Here is a 17,274-nt window from a genome sequence, read left to right as displayed (position 1 = left end):
TCCGGCCTGCATCCGACCTGCATCCTTAATTCCCTCTCCTGCATTCTCCCTCCCTTCCTTGCTCGTCTCCCCTCGCTAATCTCGCCGCTCTCCTTTCCTTTTCCTTTCTCCGCCTCGCATTCTCTTCCCCGTTGCTTTGCTGCCTTTTTCCTTCCGTGCCCATCAATAAATAACTTTCCAGTCTTCGCATACCAACACCCGTTCATTGCTTTTCCATTTCACCGTTTATCTTGAATCTACGACGTTTACGATCTACAATAATCAACATTTTAATTGCAAGTCGTCTCCCTCCGGCCTCGGGCTCCGCCTGAGCCATGTTCCGCAGAAAGAGGAGCTCCTCTCAGCATCAGGTGAGTAGTCTCCTATTCCGCCCAATGCCCCGACCTTCATCATCCCTATTGACACGCTCAGCATCCACTCTCTGCCTCCTCGTCACAATCCGCCCAATCTGCCGCCAGCCATGCCTTCCTCAAATCTCAACCCTCCTCCAGCAGCCTGTCCTCCGCTGCCGCTGCCGCCGCCCTCCGCAGTCTCACTCCGACCCCGACCTCCGTCGAAAATGTCCAGACAAAGCGCATGATGCAGCGGAGGGCCTCCGTCTCGTCTCAGGCGAGCGGCGTGCCCAGTCTACGTCCAACGAGTCGGAATGGCTTGCGTCGCGCCAATAGTTCAGCCTCCATGTCAACCCGTACATTCCGCGACCAGTCGCCGCGACGTCCCTCCTCCAGTTCTGGTCCAGTCGAGATTGCGCCGCCGCTCCCTTCCATCCCCAAAGTATATTCCGCACGCAACAATAATGTCCAGCGTTCGGTCAGTGTCGGACCATCGCAGCGAGCCAGTCCCCGTGGAAAGACGCCGGCAGGACGAGGCATGAGCGTTGACCGCGGTTTGGCTACTCAACCCGCTATGCGCGCGCCAGCTTCGACCCCGTCTCCCGAGCTTCGACGACCAACAAGTCGGAATTCGGTCAATTTCTCCTATCCAATGACCTCTCGGCCAAATTCCCCGGACGGGCCCCCCAATGCACTGGATAGGCGCGATGCTTCCGCGAGCATCTCACTTGCGGGTCAGCTGTCTTCGCCCGAGTCTCCTAGAGTCAAGAATTCCAGTCCGCGATCGGTCCGAACGACGAAGAGCATGGGCGTCTCCCCCGGTAGCCCTGGTCGTGGTGGGCAGTCAGTCGGCACTGCAGTGGCCGCTGCGCAGGCTGCGGTGGTTCCCCGGGTGCAAGATGTCACTCACATCCCACCACCGGTTTCCGCGGCCCCTCGCATCGCTCCCCCTCGCGAGCAGACAGTCCCCGAAAAGGGCCCCAGCCAGCCTGCTCCCCCTTCAGACCACAAGCAGCCAGTCCGCCCGCATCTGGTAAAACGGCCATCCACGGTCCCTGAAGACGCTCAGGGCGAGGAGCGTGCCGAGTCAGGTGTCCCTAAACAGCGGCCTATTCCACCCCGAGGGGGCAGCGTGACGCCAGATGCCCAACCGACAGTCGCATTTCCGCCCACTCCCGATAGAAGCAAGGATCAATTACTCAGCCCACCCATAAGTCCCAAAGTACCCACACAACCCACTGAGGTTGGCCAGGACAGCCAGCCGTCAGACATACGCCAGTCAGGTAGTCCAGGCAGATCGGCGCACTTTTCACGTCACTTGCTGGTGGCAGCCTTTGCCGGCGAGCAGCTGCACCAACCTCCCCCTCGGTCTCTGTCGCCGGCCAAGTCAGCCATGAAAACTCCGCGCAAGATCTCGCTTTCTCCAGAGGGCCGAACCGAATCGGTTCTCCGGCCAGGACCGCCGCTGAGCGAGCTATCTGATGGAACCTCGGTAGCCTCCGACGAAGGATCCAAACCAGGCATTCGGAGGAAGCCAATCAAGGTCAGTTTCGACGACGAGGCGGAGGTGGTTGGGGTTGCTGCAAGTCCTCCAACATCGCCAGAAGCAACGTCTCCGGAGCCGCTCCCTGAGAAGCCCAAAGCCAAGACCCATTGGTTTGGCGGGAAGAAGAAACCCACTCCGCTGAACACTGACTTTGACGAAGTGCTGAAGCCGCGGCGAGCTCTTCCGTCGTTTGGCAGTATACGGGCCGGCCGGGATGGTGAGGCGCAGGAGAAATCTGTGCCTGAATTGAGCGACAACGAGTCAACGACGTCGTCTGACTCGCCTGCAGAAGCACTGAGGTGGTCATTCTCAAACGACCACGCAATCGGAGGCCTTCTAACTGATCAGGCGAAGGATGCACAGCCCCGCGTGGCGCCGCTTATGCTTGCGAACGCAGCCGAGAGTGAGTCCGAGGCGGAAAAGTCGCCGCAGGAGAATCATTTCGCTGGTCAGCCGGAGAAAGAAACGTCTACAGGAACGGTTGATGTTTCTCATGCTGAGCAGGGGCGTACCACAGAGACGACTTTGGCAGTACCTAATATCATGGTCCAGCCAGCGTCTCCTGATTTGGGGAAAGAGCGTCGGAGTCTCGAATGGTATGAAGTGCCCGGCGGCTTTCCACGCTCGTCGCTAGAGTTTGACGCCAAGGGTCATAGTAAAATGAAGGCGAAAGGGGAATCCAACGCGGATGCTACCAACAATGCCACCATTGGCCCTCTCGATGACGAAAGCGGGGACGAGTCGGGCGATAGTATCTATAGTGATGCTGAGGAGGGAACCGAGGAGAAGGGTTTCGGATCGATCAATGCCATCGTGGACGATGACACCGCTGCTGCTCCGACGGCTTCCACGAGCGCAGCCAGAGTACCTGCAGAGTCTGGTGGCACAGGGACGTCTCATTCGCCGTCCACCGACTGGCCGGATATCCCTCAAACATGTCAATTTGCACACACCGTGACTACCTTCCCCGATAAGGTCATGGGTCCAATCCCAGAGTCCCCAGGATCTACCGACGAGCCCCTTCCGTTCTCATCTCCATATCCCCCGTTTCCGATCGAGCCCAAGAACAGACGAAGCTCTTCACAAGCCGATATTTCACGTTCCTCTTCAGTCACTGTGCGTCCAGCCAGACATTCCATGCTGATAGGAAGCAGCGACACTTCAGTGCCTGGTGACAAGGCACCACTTGGTGTGAATGGGTCAGCTGTAAATGGGCAGTTGGCGTCCCAGCCCGAAGTATCTCTACGCCAGCGGTCTACTCCAGACGGTGCCCGAAGACGGCCGGTTTCATGGAGCCCAGCTCTTGCCGATGGGGGCTCTCAGGATCGGAGCCGTACGCCGCACATCAATGGCAAGACTTCGCCGGCGTCAAGACCGCTGTCTAGCGGCAGTGATTCATCCAGCAGCTTCAAACGGGCTAGTCGACCTGCGCGTGCAGACTCTAACTATACCATGCGACGGACCATGCGAAGTACTCCGGGCCGCTTGGCCCCTAATAGAGCGACGTCGCCGCCGGTGGATACCCGCCCGGTGTCTTCCGAATCTGGGTTTGGCACCATGCGCACAACCTTACGGGGGAATGGCCCCAAGCGCGAGAAGCCCTCGTTCTTCACCAACAGTAAGGCTCAGAAGTCCAAACTTACAAAGGCGCCGGGCGGTGGTTTCGCCTCCCGGTTCCCGGACTCGGACTCGGACGATGAGGGGTACGAAGCGTGGAGGTCACGGCATCGGCACGAGGATTCCAGCGATGATGAACAGCGAAGCCCAAACGTCATGCGACCCGTCCGGGGCATTCCTCGTCGGCAAGGCGCGCACGACGGTGATTCGACCGAACTGGAAGACAGTTCTGATGATGAGCATCGTGCACCCCAGCTTGCCACTCCGCAGTCTCCAGGGAAGTCGAATTTATCTCGGGATCCTGCACTGGCCGCTGTGGCTAAGAATCGCGGCATGACCGAGGAGGAACTAGACGAATTCCTCCGCCAACCTAATCGGGGCCGGAAGCCTGGACTTTTCAAGCGCTTCAGCATCCGAAAGTCCAAGTCTCCCTTGGATAGGGGCCTAGTCAAACCCGCGCTGGAGAGCCCGGCACGGAACGGTGGCCCTCCAGAACGGCCTCGACTGGATCATGAGCAAGCGCGAGGGGAATCACCGTTTCCTGGGGCCGAGTCGAATATTGTGACCACCATCACGGCGACTAATCCGCCGCCGCCCCCGTCCAAACTGCTTCGCAGGTCTTCCCAGCGGTCTTCCCGCAGCGACAACTGGCCACTGCGGTCCGATCACAAGGAGACTCGGGCGGGCTCACCCCTTCCGACGAATGGCCCATCGGAGCGACTGGCGACAGTCGATGAAACTCCTCGGAACGGCAGTACGGTCGTGACATCCGCGCAGGGATCTGTCAAAGAGAACGTCAACCCTATGACTGGCGCGATTGGAGACAAGAGCGAGGGACGTCCGACCAATCTGGCGGATGTACCGATCTCGTCTTCAGGACGCAAGAAGCGGTTCCCCCGACTCCGGAAGGCGTTTGGTTTGCGCGACTGAACCGGATCTTCCCATCTCAGTTATATACATACGATCTAATACCTGGTCTTGATATCTTCATCCTGTCTTTCGTTCTTTTTCTTCGATGTCTGTGTTGAGAATATGTGTTTGTAATAGCTTGTTGATTTGTTACGATCTGACCTAATTCATAATCATGGCGATTGCCGGCCATCGCGGATGAAGTCTGGGGATGGGCAGCGACACGGCGCAACAGGGGGTAAGAGAAGCTGGGGCAGATGGGTTGATAAGGCCTTATGAGAATACGGACTACTCGGCGCTCAGAGAAGGGGCATTGTTTGAACATTTGGGATTTCATTTAGGACTGGATTGATACCCTCGTTTAGGTTGCCATTCCGGCCGTGCGGCCGCAAAGAGGCGACAGGCCATGGCCGACCACTTACATAATCATTATTTATAGTTATGAGATCTACACTACGTTTTGTCTCTACATCATGCATTATTGTCCTTGGACTCCGTATATTTGCAAGTTCCCTCCGTTCGAGCTGTGAAGTGGTGGTATTCGGGGGAAAGAGAAAGAGTAGGCTGAAGAGCAGGTGGGGAGTCAGCATGTGAGAGGTCACTGCTGCAGATTATTGTCCGACGGCTGTAACCTTCTGTGCAGCACGAGTAATCGATGCGGCAGATGGTTCAGACGCGATGGCTGGCACGACGGAGCTCCCGGTTCATCCAGGAAGCGATCGGAGATGAGCAGTCACAGAGCAAGCAGGCTAGGCAGCAGTTGGCCTCCAACCGACCGGGTATTAGTTTCCCGCTGGGCGCGCCGAGACCCAGTGGTCGAAACCAGCCGAGGGAGCTCAAGCTCAGAGCAACGAGCTGGCGCTGGGATCAAGCAGGGTCAAGGAAAATCGGCAGGCTGGGCTCTGGAGGCCCGCCTGAGCCCACTGCAGTGCTGCACATATTGTTTTTACGATCAAGCCGAGAGCGAGGCTGGTCAACCGCGGGCGAATGGCTGGGAATGGTTGAGACTTGAGAGACTCAGAGCTTGCCCGGAGTGGAGACGAGAAGTGAGACCGGCTGGAGAGCAACGAAGCTCGATTCGCCAATGGCGGGACAACACGATGAGCACGGCGCACCAGCTGCAGCAAGCCGTGCTGGGCGAGGAGCAAGCTGGATGGTCGATGGGGAAGCTCCAGACGAGTCAGCTCCACGCATCTGGATCAGTCCATTGATTGGGGATGAGGGAAAGGAGGAGGTGGCGAAAAAAGTAGAGAGTGAGATGAATTGATTCTCTCTCTGCTTTTGGTTTCTCAGGGAACCGGCAGAAGAGTGGTAGTTTTTCGGTTTCTGAATAAATGAACGAACAGCAGCTATATCGGCAAGGAAACGCATTGGGCGACGATCGGTTGGAGCTCAGCGGGATCCAGATTGTCCGATCGAGGTTGTTGCCATGGGGACTCGGCTGGGGGCGGCTGGCCAGCCTCGTGGATGGGTGATGAGATTGTGAATTTGGGAAATGGAACCTGCTGCATGTGAAGGAAGTTGGTGTCCCGAGTGGAGTCAGTGATTGGAAAATGGAGCTATCGATCAAACTACTGTGATCGGTCTCAACGATGGCGTCAAGGTCCATTGCAAGGACCCCTACAAATAGCAGGCAATTGGAACACGCGGGCGGGAACCGTGGATGGGATGAAGCGCCGACCGTGGATGAAGCGAAGATTAGGAACCTCGGGATAAACCTCCCCTTCTCCTCATCCATAGATTGTGGCATCCCGCAGGAGGCTGGAAGGGGAGGGGGCAGGAGATAGTGATTGTCTATTGTCAGATAGGCAGAGTCAGTCGTAAGAAAGTAGAGTTTGAAGAGAGAGTAATGAACAGCTGAAGCAAAGCAGTGGACTGTAAACATTTCCTCCCCCAATCCGGCAAGGCGCGGTAAACAAACGCGTATCTCCAGCTACTTCAACACCGTCTTTTCCTCTCGTCATCCTCACTTGTTCCTCTTCTCTCTCTCCTCTTCCTTTCTATCCTCATCCTCTCCACCTTTCTTCTCTTCTCCTTCCATTCCACTCTCCCCTTCCCCCCATTCTTAAGCTTAAGCTTATCTTACATTCCTCTACCCCAGGAATTCTCCGCTTGATTTTGAGATAGATCACAAGTATCTACTCAATTTCCCCACGTATCTCATCCCCCGAGAAAGACTTCTTCTTCCCCGTAACAAGTCTTTTCTTGTCTCGTCTTTCGAGTTGTTGCCCAACAGTTCGAAAGGCATTCGAGAAGAGACGCCCGAAGGACAGCCAATCTGGACTTCGACGCCCGCGTCCCCATCCCCTTCAGTGTCTTCCCGTCGTCGTACCGGAGTGACGCTGTTCCTGAAGCTACTCTCGCGGCGCCTGCCAGAGTAGAGGAAGAAGTCAATCTCGATCGCACTTCGCACGTCGAACGGGAAGATACTCGAACCTCTGCTCCTCTCCCGGACCCTCGTGTCTACGGAAAGGAAGAAGTCGACCTTCACGCTTCTTCTGCTTTTGTCGAACAGGATCATCGTTACGGTCCTAGACCTGCTGTTCCTGCTTTCCGTGAGGAGGACGTGACTACTACCGTCAATACTGTTCGATTTGACGAGCGTGTTGAGACTATTCCCCCCGTTGGTGCTGCTGGTGTTTCTTCCACTGCTGCTCCTCGGTATCCCCAAGTTGATCTAGCCCGTGAACGGTAAGCCACTTTTTTTTGGTTTTTCCTTTGGTCTATTTTTCTTTTATTTACATGTTTTCTTTTTTTGTTTGTTTTTTTCCCGGTGGCTGCCTGGCTGGGGATCGGATTGGCACGGGGCACCCCCATCCAATCCAGCCCAAGTGGAGAGCGACAAGGAGCGGTGTCTGCCCGTGGCTTCATTTACTAGTCGCGTCCTCCACTTCCTTCTTACGTGGCACCAAAACAAACAAGCGTCTTCTCCTCTCCCCCAGCCCGGCTTTTCTCTTCTACTTCCTCCCTCTTGCTTTCTTTCTTGTTTTCCTCTTTTCCTTTTCTATTTCTTCCCAAACCCCATTGCATTCCCACCCACTTGTGGTCCCAGCTTAAGCTTCCCTTCCCACACCACCCTCCCATCAAAAGTATTCCCTCCTGTCCCCCACCCAATCATCACACGTTCCTCCCCCTCATCATACCCCAACCCAGTCTACTATACATCACATTCCCTTGCTGGTCTGCCTGCTTGCTTGCGTGCCTGCCTGCTTGCTGTCTGTTCTACCATACTCCCCCCCAATTGGACCCTCCACCCTCCGATCGTACATGAACTATTGCATTAGTGCCTCTTCTGACGCAATCATAGCTATCGTGAACCGTCGGTCCGTTTCCAAGACCGTCAACCCACCTACGATCAGGCTCTCCAGAACCAGCTCGACATCACTGAGCGCGAGTATCGTCGTCGGGTCAACCCTACCTACGACGTTCCTGCCTCTTCGTACGACCGCCGCTCCCAGGCTTCGGTAGATTCTTCCTTCTCTGGTCCTCGCCAGCAGTCCCGGGACGTTTCGTACGACCGCGAATTCAAGCAGTCCGAGTTTGACGTCTCGTACGACCGTGCTTACCAGCCTAAGCCTGTCGACTCGTACCGTCGCACCCCCTACGGCAACCGTCAACAGAACGTTGAGCCGGTCCCCGAGTCTCCGAGCAGCTCGAACTCTTCTGTCAAGGTTCTAAAGACCAAGACTGTCATTGATTCCCCTCCTTCTCGCAAGATGGGTTACTACGACGACGACGGTAACTATCACTCCTTCCGTCGTGGTGTGGAGCGCGCTGCCGACCGCATCATGCACCCCTTGAGCCATCATCACGGTCACCACGACCGCCAGGAAGTAGTGGTCGCTGACGAAGGCGGTCCAGTTCGTTTCCGTGAAGGCGTCCGCGAGGATGTCCGTATCGTTGAGCCCCGTGCCGGTGGTAATTCCTCGACTGCCGAGACTGTGCCGATCCCCTGCCACTTCATCCGCATTGGCGACATCCTGATCCTTCAGGGCCGTCCCTGCCAGGTGATCCGCATCTCGGTCTCCCCCCAGACCGGCCAGCACCGCTACCTGGGTGTCGACCTGTTCACTCGTGAACTCCAGGAGGAGTCCAGCTTCGTCTCCAACCCCTCTCCGTCCGTCGTGGTCCAGACCATGCTCGGCCCTGTCTACAAGACCTACCGCATCCTGGACCTCCGTGATGACGGCCGCCTGGTCGCCATGACCGAGACCGGTGATGTCAAGCAGGGTCTGCCCGTCGTGCCCCAGGGTCACCTGTTCCGCCGCATCCGCGAGGCCTTCGAGGATGGCCGTGGCAGTGTCCGCGCCCTGGTCATCAACGACGGTGGTCGCGAGCTGGTCGTCGACTACAAGGTGGTCCACGCTTCCCGTCTGTAAGCCCACACAACCACCATCCACCTTCCCCATTCGGTTAGCTCCCGTGTCATACCCGCTGGCTTGTTCCGCTCGGGTATGATCCACGGGATACCTTCCCGAATTAAAGGTTGCCGGGCAACTCTTCTCGACGATCCCTTATGACATGACCTGACCCTCGAGCTTTTTGTATCTGATGGATTATGCAATGATGGAATGGCCTCTGGAAAATGATATATTGGCATGGCCTTGTTGTACTTAGGATAATGGATGTAGCTTATGCTTGATACTTGTATTTGTTCTGATCCTGCATCCCAGTAAGCTTAATGACTGACACATGCCGCTGTCTATCTCCTGTCAAGAACGTACATTCCATTCCATGCACAGTTAAAATCAATGACACGCCTACATGTAAAAGCAGTCTACCGGCTTATTCATTCCTAAAGGTTGTTCCTTACTCGGAATATATAATACTAAGCTGCCAATCCTTACTGTGATGGATGAATATACTATGAATATACTACTCTTGTACAGCTCATAATACCTATGTGCAATTACAATTCTATATATCTTACTGTCTGCTCATCAGAGCGTATTGATATCTGATAGATAGATAGCGGATAAAAATCTACCGGTAAGTAAATGTCCCTGTAAAAGAGAAGTATTATGCCTCAAAGAAAGAGCTAGACTAAATACTACACCATGACTACCGTCATTACTTTAGTACTACTACAGAAATAGTAACTCTCGCATCTACTAGTAGTCTGTTTTTATCGCATTGATTCTTGGATTACTAGCACAGACGTTCATTATATGTTGTTTGTTGTTCGCTACAAAATTAATGATTTACTTCTACACATCGACTACTAGTATTTAATTATCAGCTCTTGTGCACATGAATAAGGTACTATATCTAGTGGGTGTGTAATGACTGTAAGTAGTCGTACAAAGTGAGGAATAATATATATTTTGTACTAATATATCTCCTCAGTTGAATATGTAGACCATGATATCTTTGAAGTATCATCATCAATTGCATATAGAGTTAGCTGCTCCTAGTACCATACTAACATATATAGCTATTCCGAATACGCAAAGTACTAATAGAAGCCACCAAGTTCAGAACACCACAACATAACTAATAAAACACAACATAACAGCCCGCACTCCCCGACACAGCATCCTCTCCCATCAACCCCTCCACTAACTAAAAGAAACCACATCTACTGCCTAACCGGCCTAATTGCCCTCCCCCCCTGGACATAATCAAACTCCCCCATCGCCCTCGAAAACGCCACATCCTGCGGCCCGGGACACCCCCCACCATCGCGATATCCTCCCGGGCAGAGGAAACTATGCGGGAAGCCCAAATGGAAGGGATACGCATTGTCAATCTCCTTGACATCTTGCTCTGTCAGTTCTAAACTCAACGCCTTGACATTCGCCTCGAGCTGCTCCACTGTTCGTCCCCCGATAATGGGGAAGAGGTACGGTGTTTTCTGCAGGACGTATGCGATGGCTACACTTGTAACGGAGATGTCCTTATCCTCCTCGTGGTGGCGCTTTGCAATAGTGTCCAGAACTATTGACACCTTCTCTTCGTGGCCGGTGAGTAAGTGCGTGACATTTCGTACTCGCTCTGATGAAGTATCTGGGGAGCGGAGGTATCCTATACCATAGATATCACATAGGTATATAATTAGCGCACTCAAACAATCACCCGGCAGCAAACATAGTAAGAAGGGAGAGAAGAAGTCTTACCACCCCCCAAAACCCCCCAAACCATCATCCCCATCCCCTCATCCCTACACATCGGAATAATATCTCTTTCCAAATCCCGACACGTAGCCCCATACCGTCCCTGATAGACACTGAACCCTCTCAACCCATTTAGTCGGGCGTACATATTCGCCTTGCTGACCACCCATGCTGGTGCATCACTAATGCCCAAGTAGAGAACTTTCCCCTGCGCGACGAGGTGGTTTAGCGATTGCATGAGTTCTTCCACATTCGTTGAGTAGTCCCATGCGTGCACGTAGAATACATCGATATAGTCGGTCCTTAGTCGTTTGAGACTATCGTTGATAGACACATGCATGGACTTCGTCCCGTTTCCACCAAAGTTACTTTCCTGGATTCTAGGAGTATTCTCCTCGTCGGTTGATGGTGGAATAGGAGACAAGGTGTACTTCGTCGCGATAACCATCTCGGACCGCCGGGTCGGTGATCGCGTCGCTATCCATTCGCCGATCCATTCTTCGGATTGGCCTGCTTGGTAGGCGTTCGCGGTGTCGATGAAGTTGCCTCCTAGGGTGTAGAAGGTATCGAGTAGGGAGAAGGCTTCGGGTTTGGTGACGGGCCCGAGGCGGTTGCTCCAGCTGGTGCCCAGGGACATGCCCCCTAGCACGAGGGGGGAGATGCGGATGGAGGAGTTGGGGGAGAGGTGCCGGTGGCGCGAGAGGGGGGATTTGGTTGTTGTTATTGGTGTTGGGGAGGTCATTGTTGTGGTGTATACTTTGTATGTCTTGGAGGTGATGGGTTGAGTGTAGAGTGATGTAGACTCTAGTAGAGTGAGGTAGTTGTGTTTGGTAAGAGTGTTGGGTAATCATGAAGGTGATTCGTGCATTCCTTTTATAGTTCGATGTCAAGTATTTGACTCTATGCTGCTAACTCTCAGTGATGTATAGTAGCATGCTGCTCGGCGATAACTGCTCCGCGGCTTTAGCCCATCTCCGGACTTAGGGTTCTGGAGGCCGCAGTTAACCATCCTATCTCCATGGTCCTCACATAATATATTAACGCGACATGCTCATGATATACAACTACCGCGGACTTATCTCTACAGACACCGAGCCCTACTAATTCCTACCAAAGAAGACTAACTACCTAGATACACCTTCCCACCACCCGACAATCCCACCCGAAACAACCCCAAACAACCTCTCCTTCTCCTGCCTCCAAAGCTGATTCTCCGTGAAGTAAATATACCCTTTCTCCCCTTTAGTCCCATTCCCTCTCAAGCTTACCACACTCATCGTATCCGTCTATCCCATCCTCGGATCCCTCACAAATGTCTCTACGCTCACATTCCCGGGATACACCACATGTATCGCATTCGACTCGAAGTTTCCCACGTAGATCTGTCCCGCCGAGTCCGTCTCATACCCATCACGACCCCCTTCTGGACTATCTTGCTAAAACTCTGTACAGCCGTAGCCCGTCCCGCAGAGGAATCATCCCTCGAGACAGCAGTCGGGATAGAGGAGATATCCCGTCCACTGACAACCCCAAAGTAGAGCGTCTCACCATCAGCCGAAAGCGTAATCCCATCTGTTCCCGTAGACACATCGACCACATTTCTCCATATCGGGGCGCGGAAGCCGGGCTCTGCCTTCGTTTCAACACAGCCCGTCCAGGTGCCGCCAGGATTTACCGGTGCACGATGAGCCCGTTGCGACCTTCAGGGCTGGAATCGGTCAGGGAGGAGATGCCTTGGCCGGAGGTGTTGGGGAGGGTGGAGCGGAGGTCGAAGCGGACGTCGTTGGGGTACTGGCCATGTATTCTGTGGTTAGCTATATAGTCATGGATGGGATGGATGATGGGAGAGGGCGTACAGAGTCTGCGTAGACGGCATCTCGAGGGAAGATGATCGCCTTGAATACTTCATCCGTGGTGAGATCTATTCCAACTAACTTTGGACCACCGGACGAGGATAGCAGGAGGGTGTTGTTTGCTGTGCTGGCACGGCCGGTGTCGAGGATCCAGCTATGCCAGTGGGAAACTGGTCATAGTATTGGTGCACCAGCTTCAGCGAGGGCCCGTATACTCCTGTATCGTGGGCTAGGCCGTTGACATGGCCGACAAGAAGAACGAGAAGCAGCGGTGTAATAAAGACATATATTGACTGAAACGCCAATTTGCTGAAGAATTTGGGAATAACTCGCGAGCAATTATATACAGCTGACTATTGAGGGGTTATATTATGACGAATTGTTACCCCGACTGGTTTAAGCTCCGCACGGGTGGTTGCAGACGCCATGAAAGAGCCACGAGGTTTTTCAGATTAAGTTCTTCAGGAAGAAGTTGTGGCTGCTAGGATTGTTGTGATTGCATCATCGTTGGTTCTTTTGGTGGGACTCTTGGCTGCTTTGTTTGTGACTTTTTACAAGAGCATGCTCTCTCGCACGTCATAATCAGATATATTGCAGGGTTACAGCTCTGTCCGAATACTATGGATCGGACGAAGATAGACATACTCCGGAGATCAATTTACAGCTCTGATTCCATCAGCCATTTTCTGTATCAAATCATGTGCTTGTGTTAAAGCTTCAAGGCTAACAGGCAGGTCGTCAGATGAAGATATATCATCTCGCTTAAAAGGATTTAAGTCTGGAACTGTGTGTAGAAGACATCAGAAGAATGGTATTATGTTATTCACAGCAATCAAACATTAACCTTCGAACTGTGATGAAAGAAGCCATATGCCAGGACCATGTTGAGCGAATCCAGCAGGTTAGCAAAAGCTAGGCTGTGGTCATGCTGTCATATGGCATAAGTATACGCACGCCCGAACTCCATTATACCGACATCAAACATATCCAATTCACGCCTCAACCAAGCAAATCGTACTAGATGAGCAGGGTACTTATTCCGTAAAGACTCGTAACGCCGACTGTTCCTCAAGATGCTCCAGAAGCCATAATATACATGTCCACACTTTCAGAAGAGACGACCGGGTATCGTGCGTAGCAAAAACTCCGAGGCCAGCAGTTTGTAGAAGAAGAAACGGATCGGCTAGTAGCTTCGTCACCGTTCCCCAAATTTGCCATACTCCTGCTGCCACTTCAAGAGATGACGAGTCAACACATCCATCATCTCCACGCTGCTGAGGTCTTTAAAGTCCTTCTCCGCCGCGGGTTGCACCGCTGGACCACCCTCCAGACTGGCGCTCTCGATAGCACTGGTCAGCAGTTGACCCTCACTCAAGAGTCTTGCGGTGATCCCGTTCGGCCGGTCATCGTGACCCGGCGGGGTGGTGCTCTCCCCGGCCACAGCCATTTCTACCTGCATGCGTGAAATGAACTCCAAGATCGCCGTCACCCGTCGCTTCATCTCGTTCATGGTAGTTCGTTGGTTCACGTAGCGGGGCCGGCTGGGCTTGCCCGATTCATTGCTGTTGATGTGTGTCCCGTTGATACCTATCCGTGGCGAGTCCCCTCCTAGATCATGCGACTGTCCACGCCGCGGCGACCGTGTTGTGGAGTCGGTGCCGTTGGTGTCACGATCGCGAGTATACTGATTCCGGCCGATGCGACCGCCGCGCCGGGCGGGCGGACGGCCGGATTTGCGAGTGGACGGACGCGAAGGTGCAGCTTCTTGGGCAGGGGCAGGCGTTTCCTCCGGGCTGGGTTGTTTCGGTTCGGGTTCGCTCGTATGGGGCTTGGTTGGGGATCCTGTCTCATGGTCGGACTCGGCGTCTTCGAACATTAGCCTCATGAACGGGAATCCTGATAATAAGCAGCATCACTCACCATCACCCTTCTGTCGCTCCGATCGGGCTTTCCTACGGTTTGCAGACTCTGGCTGCTCCGCTTCGAGTTCCTCGGGTTCTTTGGTTTCCTTATCACGCTGGCTGCGTGAAGCAGCTCTCTGCCGTCGGACGCCATTGATGGCAGGTTTTGCTTTCGATTCATCCTCCGAAACAGGCTGCGATGCAGGGTTACTCTTAGAAACAGCACCCGGCGAGGGAGAGCTCGTGCGCTGTCGCTTAGTCGTTTGTTTTTGTCTAAGCCGTGTGTTAGCGTGATCACAGCATGACCATTCGATGAACCAAGTTCAACATACGCTTCACTGTCACTGCGGCTTCTCTTGGGCCTTCGGGCCGCTATATCATCACCAACTGATTTGTTATCTTCTTTGCTCTCTTCGATGGCCCGTCGCAGCTGCTCTTCTTCATCGTAAGCGGCATCACGGCTATTCATCGTTGACCGTCTTTTGGGATTGGACGGATCATTCTGTCGTGGTTTTGGCTCCTTGGCGCGTCTGGATGTTTCCCGCGACGATTCCCGTGACGATGGAGTAGTGGAGGGGGGAGGAGCGACAGGAAGGTACTGGGACGAATATTGTCTGCGAGATCGTAAGCGAATGTGCCACATGCTGAAAAATAGCGAATAATCACGACGAGACGACAGAACCGGCACACGGCATCGCAGTTGGAAAAATTCGACTCTGGCGGCAGGAACCGGACGCAAATAAAAACCGACAGAGAACGAGAGAAGCAAAATCTTCAGGCTTACCCATTTGTTTCGCTGATGATTTTATGGAGGTCCTTGCGACACTCTTCGCAAAAGTACTCATCGGGGCTCATAGCCTCGTCCATGATTCCCACACAGCCACCATGCTGCCAGACCTTGCACGAATCACATTGGATGAACATGCTCCCGATTTCGTCCGGCAACAGGTCTGATGCGTCGGCGGAAAGATTGAATGCCTCATTTTGTATACCGGCACGCAAACCATTGCGCCGACTCAAGTCACGTCGAGAAGGAGGCAGACCCGGGTACTCCTGTTGTCCACAGAGACACCGGGTAATCTCTTCCTCCTCGTCATCTTCGTCTCCGTCATCGTCATCACCATCCTCAAGCCTCAGATGGTGATCATTATCCTCCTCCCCCCGAGCACGCTGTCGCTGGCGTGTCTCTCGAAAGTCACTTTTCGAGCCTGTGTCGGCATCGTCAATCGACTGGGACCGATTGGTGGAGGACCGCTGAGGGGAGGAGATTTTGTGGTTCGACCGGGTGCTTCTTTCGCGAGCCATGGAATTGGAGGAACTGGAGGAGTTTGTATGCTGAAGAAGAGCTGGAGAGGGTTGGTTGCGAGCACGAGAGGAGCGACGAGGCGTCATAATGGAGGGAAGTGATTAGTGGGGGAGATGGGCAGAGCGACCGAACTCTGACGATAAAACGGTCGTGAGGTATGGAGGGATCAGGAGGAAAAATAGGATATGGTTCAGAAAGAGAGAGGACAACGTCAAGGAGAAGCAACCTGCCCGTGAGCGAGCTGTCGCACACGGGTGGAGAGCTGGAGGAGTCGACAACGACTCGGACAATTGGTAAGGATGACAAGAGACGCAGCAGAGGGAAAAAAAGCCGGCAAGTCAAGAACAGAGGAATGCCAATTGGGACCAAAGGGGGAAAGACATCCAAGAACTGCGCCTGCGAGCTTGAACGAGAACCGAGGACTACATAGTCTGTGAAATTGCAGGAAAAGGGTTGGTGGGGAGGAGAAAAAGGAAGAGGAGGAGCGAGAAAGAGGGAAACGGACCCAGAATGAGAGCAGAGCGTGAGTGAGTGACGGCCGGCCGCCGGATCGGGTTTGTGAGCTGCGCTGCGCGCCTTTGCGGTCAACGCGCATTGGCCTTTCCCCGCTCCATTCTCTCTCTTTCTCCCCCCTCTCTCTCTGCTCTCGCGCGCGCGCGTTGTCTTCATCGAGTTTCATTACTCTTGCAAGATCTATTGATCGATACTGATAGGGTTGCCCGTTTCTCACTAATCTGTACTCTAGGAAAAGCCTCCTCTCCCATCTCCTCGGCCAATAATGTCGATCGGTGATAAAGCCGAGCGGAATGCGATGATGACATTCATGCCAATATCCTCCAAACCCCGCTCACCTCTCAGCGGTGCTTTATGGCTATTTATCCGGGATCATCCTCTTCCATCTCGAGATATCTCTCCTCGTTGTTTATATCTGAATTGTTGGCCTATTCCCCTAATGATGGTCCAAGTGACTGCTACTACGAATCGCCACGGACATTCCAGGGACAAGATCGGAAATTTGAGACCTTGCTGACTAACCCACATCTTCGCAGAGTCGTGTCTACCATGGCGCCCAAATCATCGTCCATTTCGTCTCGGTTCCAACGGATCCTGGTTGATCCAGCTCAGCTACGGCGATTTCTTTGTTCCCCTCACGATTGCCGCGATCAAACCGAGCCTACCAGACTACGCCGGGTGTTTGGTGTGCGGGTCATGACAGATACAGTTCACATTGTGTTGTTACAAGGCCGATTCATACAGCTTCCGCTATACGACAAGACAATTTTGCGTATATAAGGTCTGATTGATCTCAAGGGGCTGGCTGCGTCTATGATGAGCGCCACGGGGAGCACGTGTAGCCAGAGACACGCGGATGTTGAGAGAGGCATGGGATAGACCAATGGATATGGGCAACGCAAGGCATATCGGAGCCTCCGTATGCTCAATATTTGCCGTGTACATGGACACGCCGATCAGATTATACGTAGCTTGGTTAGTAGACCTCAGGTCCTTGCAGAGAAGGAATACAGGATTGCGACACTGCAGGACAGGCTAGAAACAACTCGGGAGGAAAGCTATTCCGCATATTATGAGGCGAGCTGAACATTCACCGGATTTCTCCCCGACTGAGACCGGCCCTCGCACCGAGTTGTGTTCAAGCCACAACCCGAGAAGGAGGAGAGACAGTGACTAGACTCCGG

The 17,274-nt window shown here is 53.7% G+C and overlaps 4 protein-coding genes across 4 annotated transcripts; 2 read left to right on the top strand and 2 right to left on the bottom strand.

The window, feature by feature from the left end:
* The first annotated feature begins 197 nt into the window (after positions 1-197).
* ASPBRDRAFT_544000 (uncharacterized protein) lies at positions 198-4,767 on the top strand. Its single transcript, XM_067627231.1, has 4 exons — positions 198-350; positions 412-2,474; positions 2,535-4,582; positions 4,633-4,767. Exons 1-3 carry the CDS (start codon positions 315-317, stop codon positions 4,423-4,425), a joined length of 3,990 nt encoding a protein of 1,329 aa, XP_067479787.1. The 5' UTR covers positions 198-314; the 3' UTR covers positions 4,426-4,582; positions 4,633-4,767.
* A 1,229-nt stretch (positions 4,768-5,996) lies between these two features.
* On the top strand, positions 5,997-8,783 carry hexA (putative Woronin body protein HexA; the record flags this gene model as incomplete). Its single annotated transcript, XM_067622663.1, has 3 exons — positions 5,997-6,086; positions 6,641-7,095; positions 7,712-8,783. The coding sequence occupies 3 exons, from the start codon at positions 5,997-5,999 to the stop codon at positions 8,781-8,783; spliced, it is 1,617 nt and encodes a 538-aa protein (XP_067479786.1).
* A 1,199-nt stretch (positions 8,784-9,982) lies between these two features.
* On the bottom strand, positions 9,983-11,259 carry ASPBRDRAFT_124522 (uncharacterized protein; the record flags this gene model as incomplete). The annotated part of the gene is made up of 2 exons (XM_067617702.1): positions 9,983-10,428; positions 10,521-11,259. 2 exons carry the CDS (start codon positions 11,257-11,259, stop codon positions 9,983-9,985), a joined length of 1,185 nt encoding a protein of 394 aa, XP_067479785.1.
* A 2,065-nt stretch (positions 11,260-13,324) lies between these two features.
* On the bottom strand, positions 13,325-16,053 carry ASPBRDRAFT_543622 (putative transcriptional regulator (Cti6)). The gene is made up of 4 exons (XM_067627220.1): positions 15,056-16,053; positions 14,604-14,885; positions 14,291-14,544; positions 13,325-14,236 (listed from the first exon to the last, which is right to left on the bottom strand). Exons 1-4 carry the CDS (start codon positions 15,661-15,663, stop codon positions 13,566-13,568), a joined length of 1,815 nt encoding a protein of 604 aa, XP_067479784.1. The 5' UTR covers positions 15,664-16,053; the 3' UTR covers positions 13,325-13,565.
* Between the last annotated feature and the right edge of the window lie 1,221 nt (positions 16,054-17,274).

The sequence above is a fragment of the Aspergillus brasiliensis genome, assembly GCF_001889945.1.
Source record: "Aspergillus brasiliensis CBS 101740 unplaced genomic scaffold ASPBRscaffold_5, whole genome shotgun sequence".
Lineage (NCBI taxonomy): Eukaryota > Fungi > Ascomycota > Eurotiomycetes > Eurotiales > Aspergillaceae > Aspergillus > Aspergillus brasiliensis.
The sequence above is the reverse complement of the archived record's forward strand: the minus strand, read 5'-3'. Positions and strand labels throughout refer to the sequence as shown.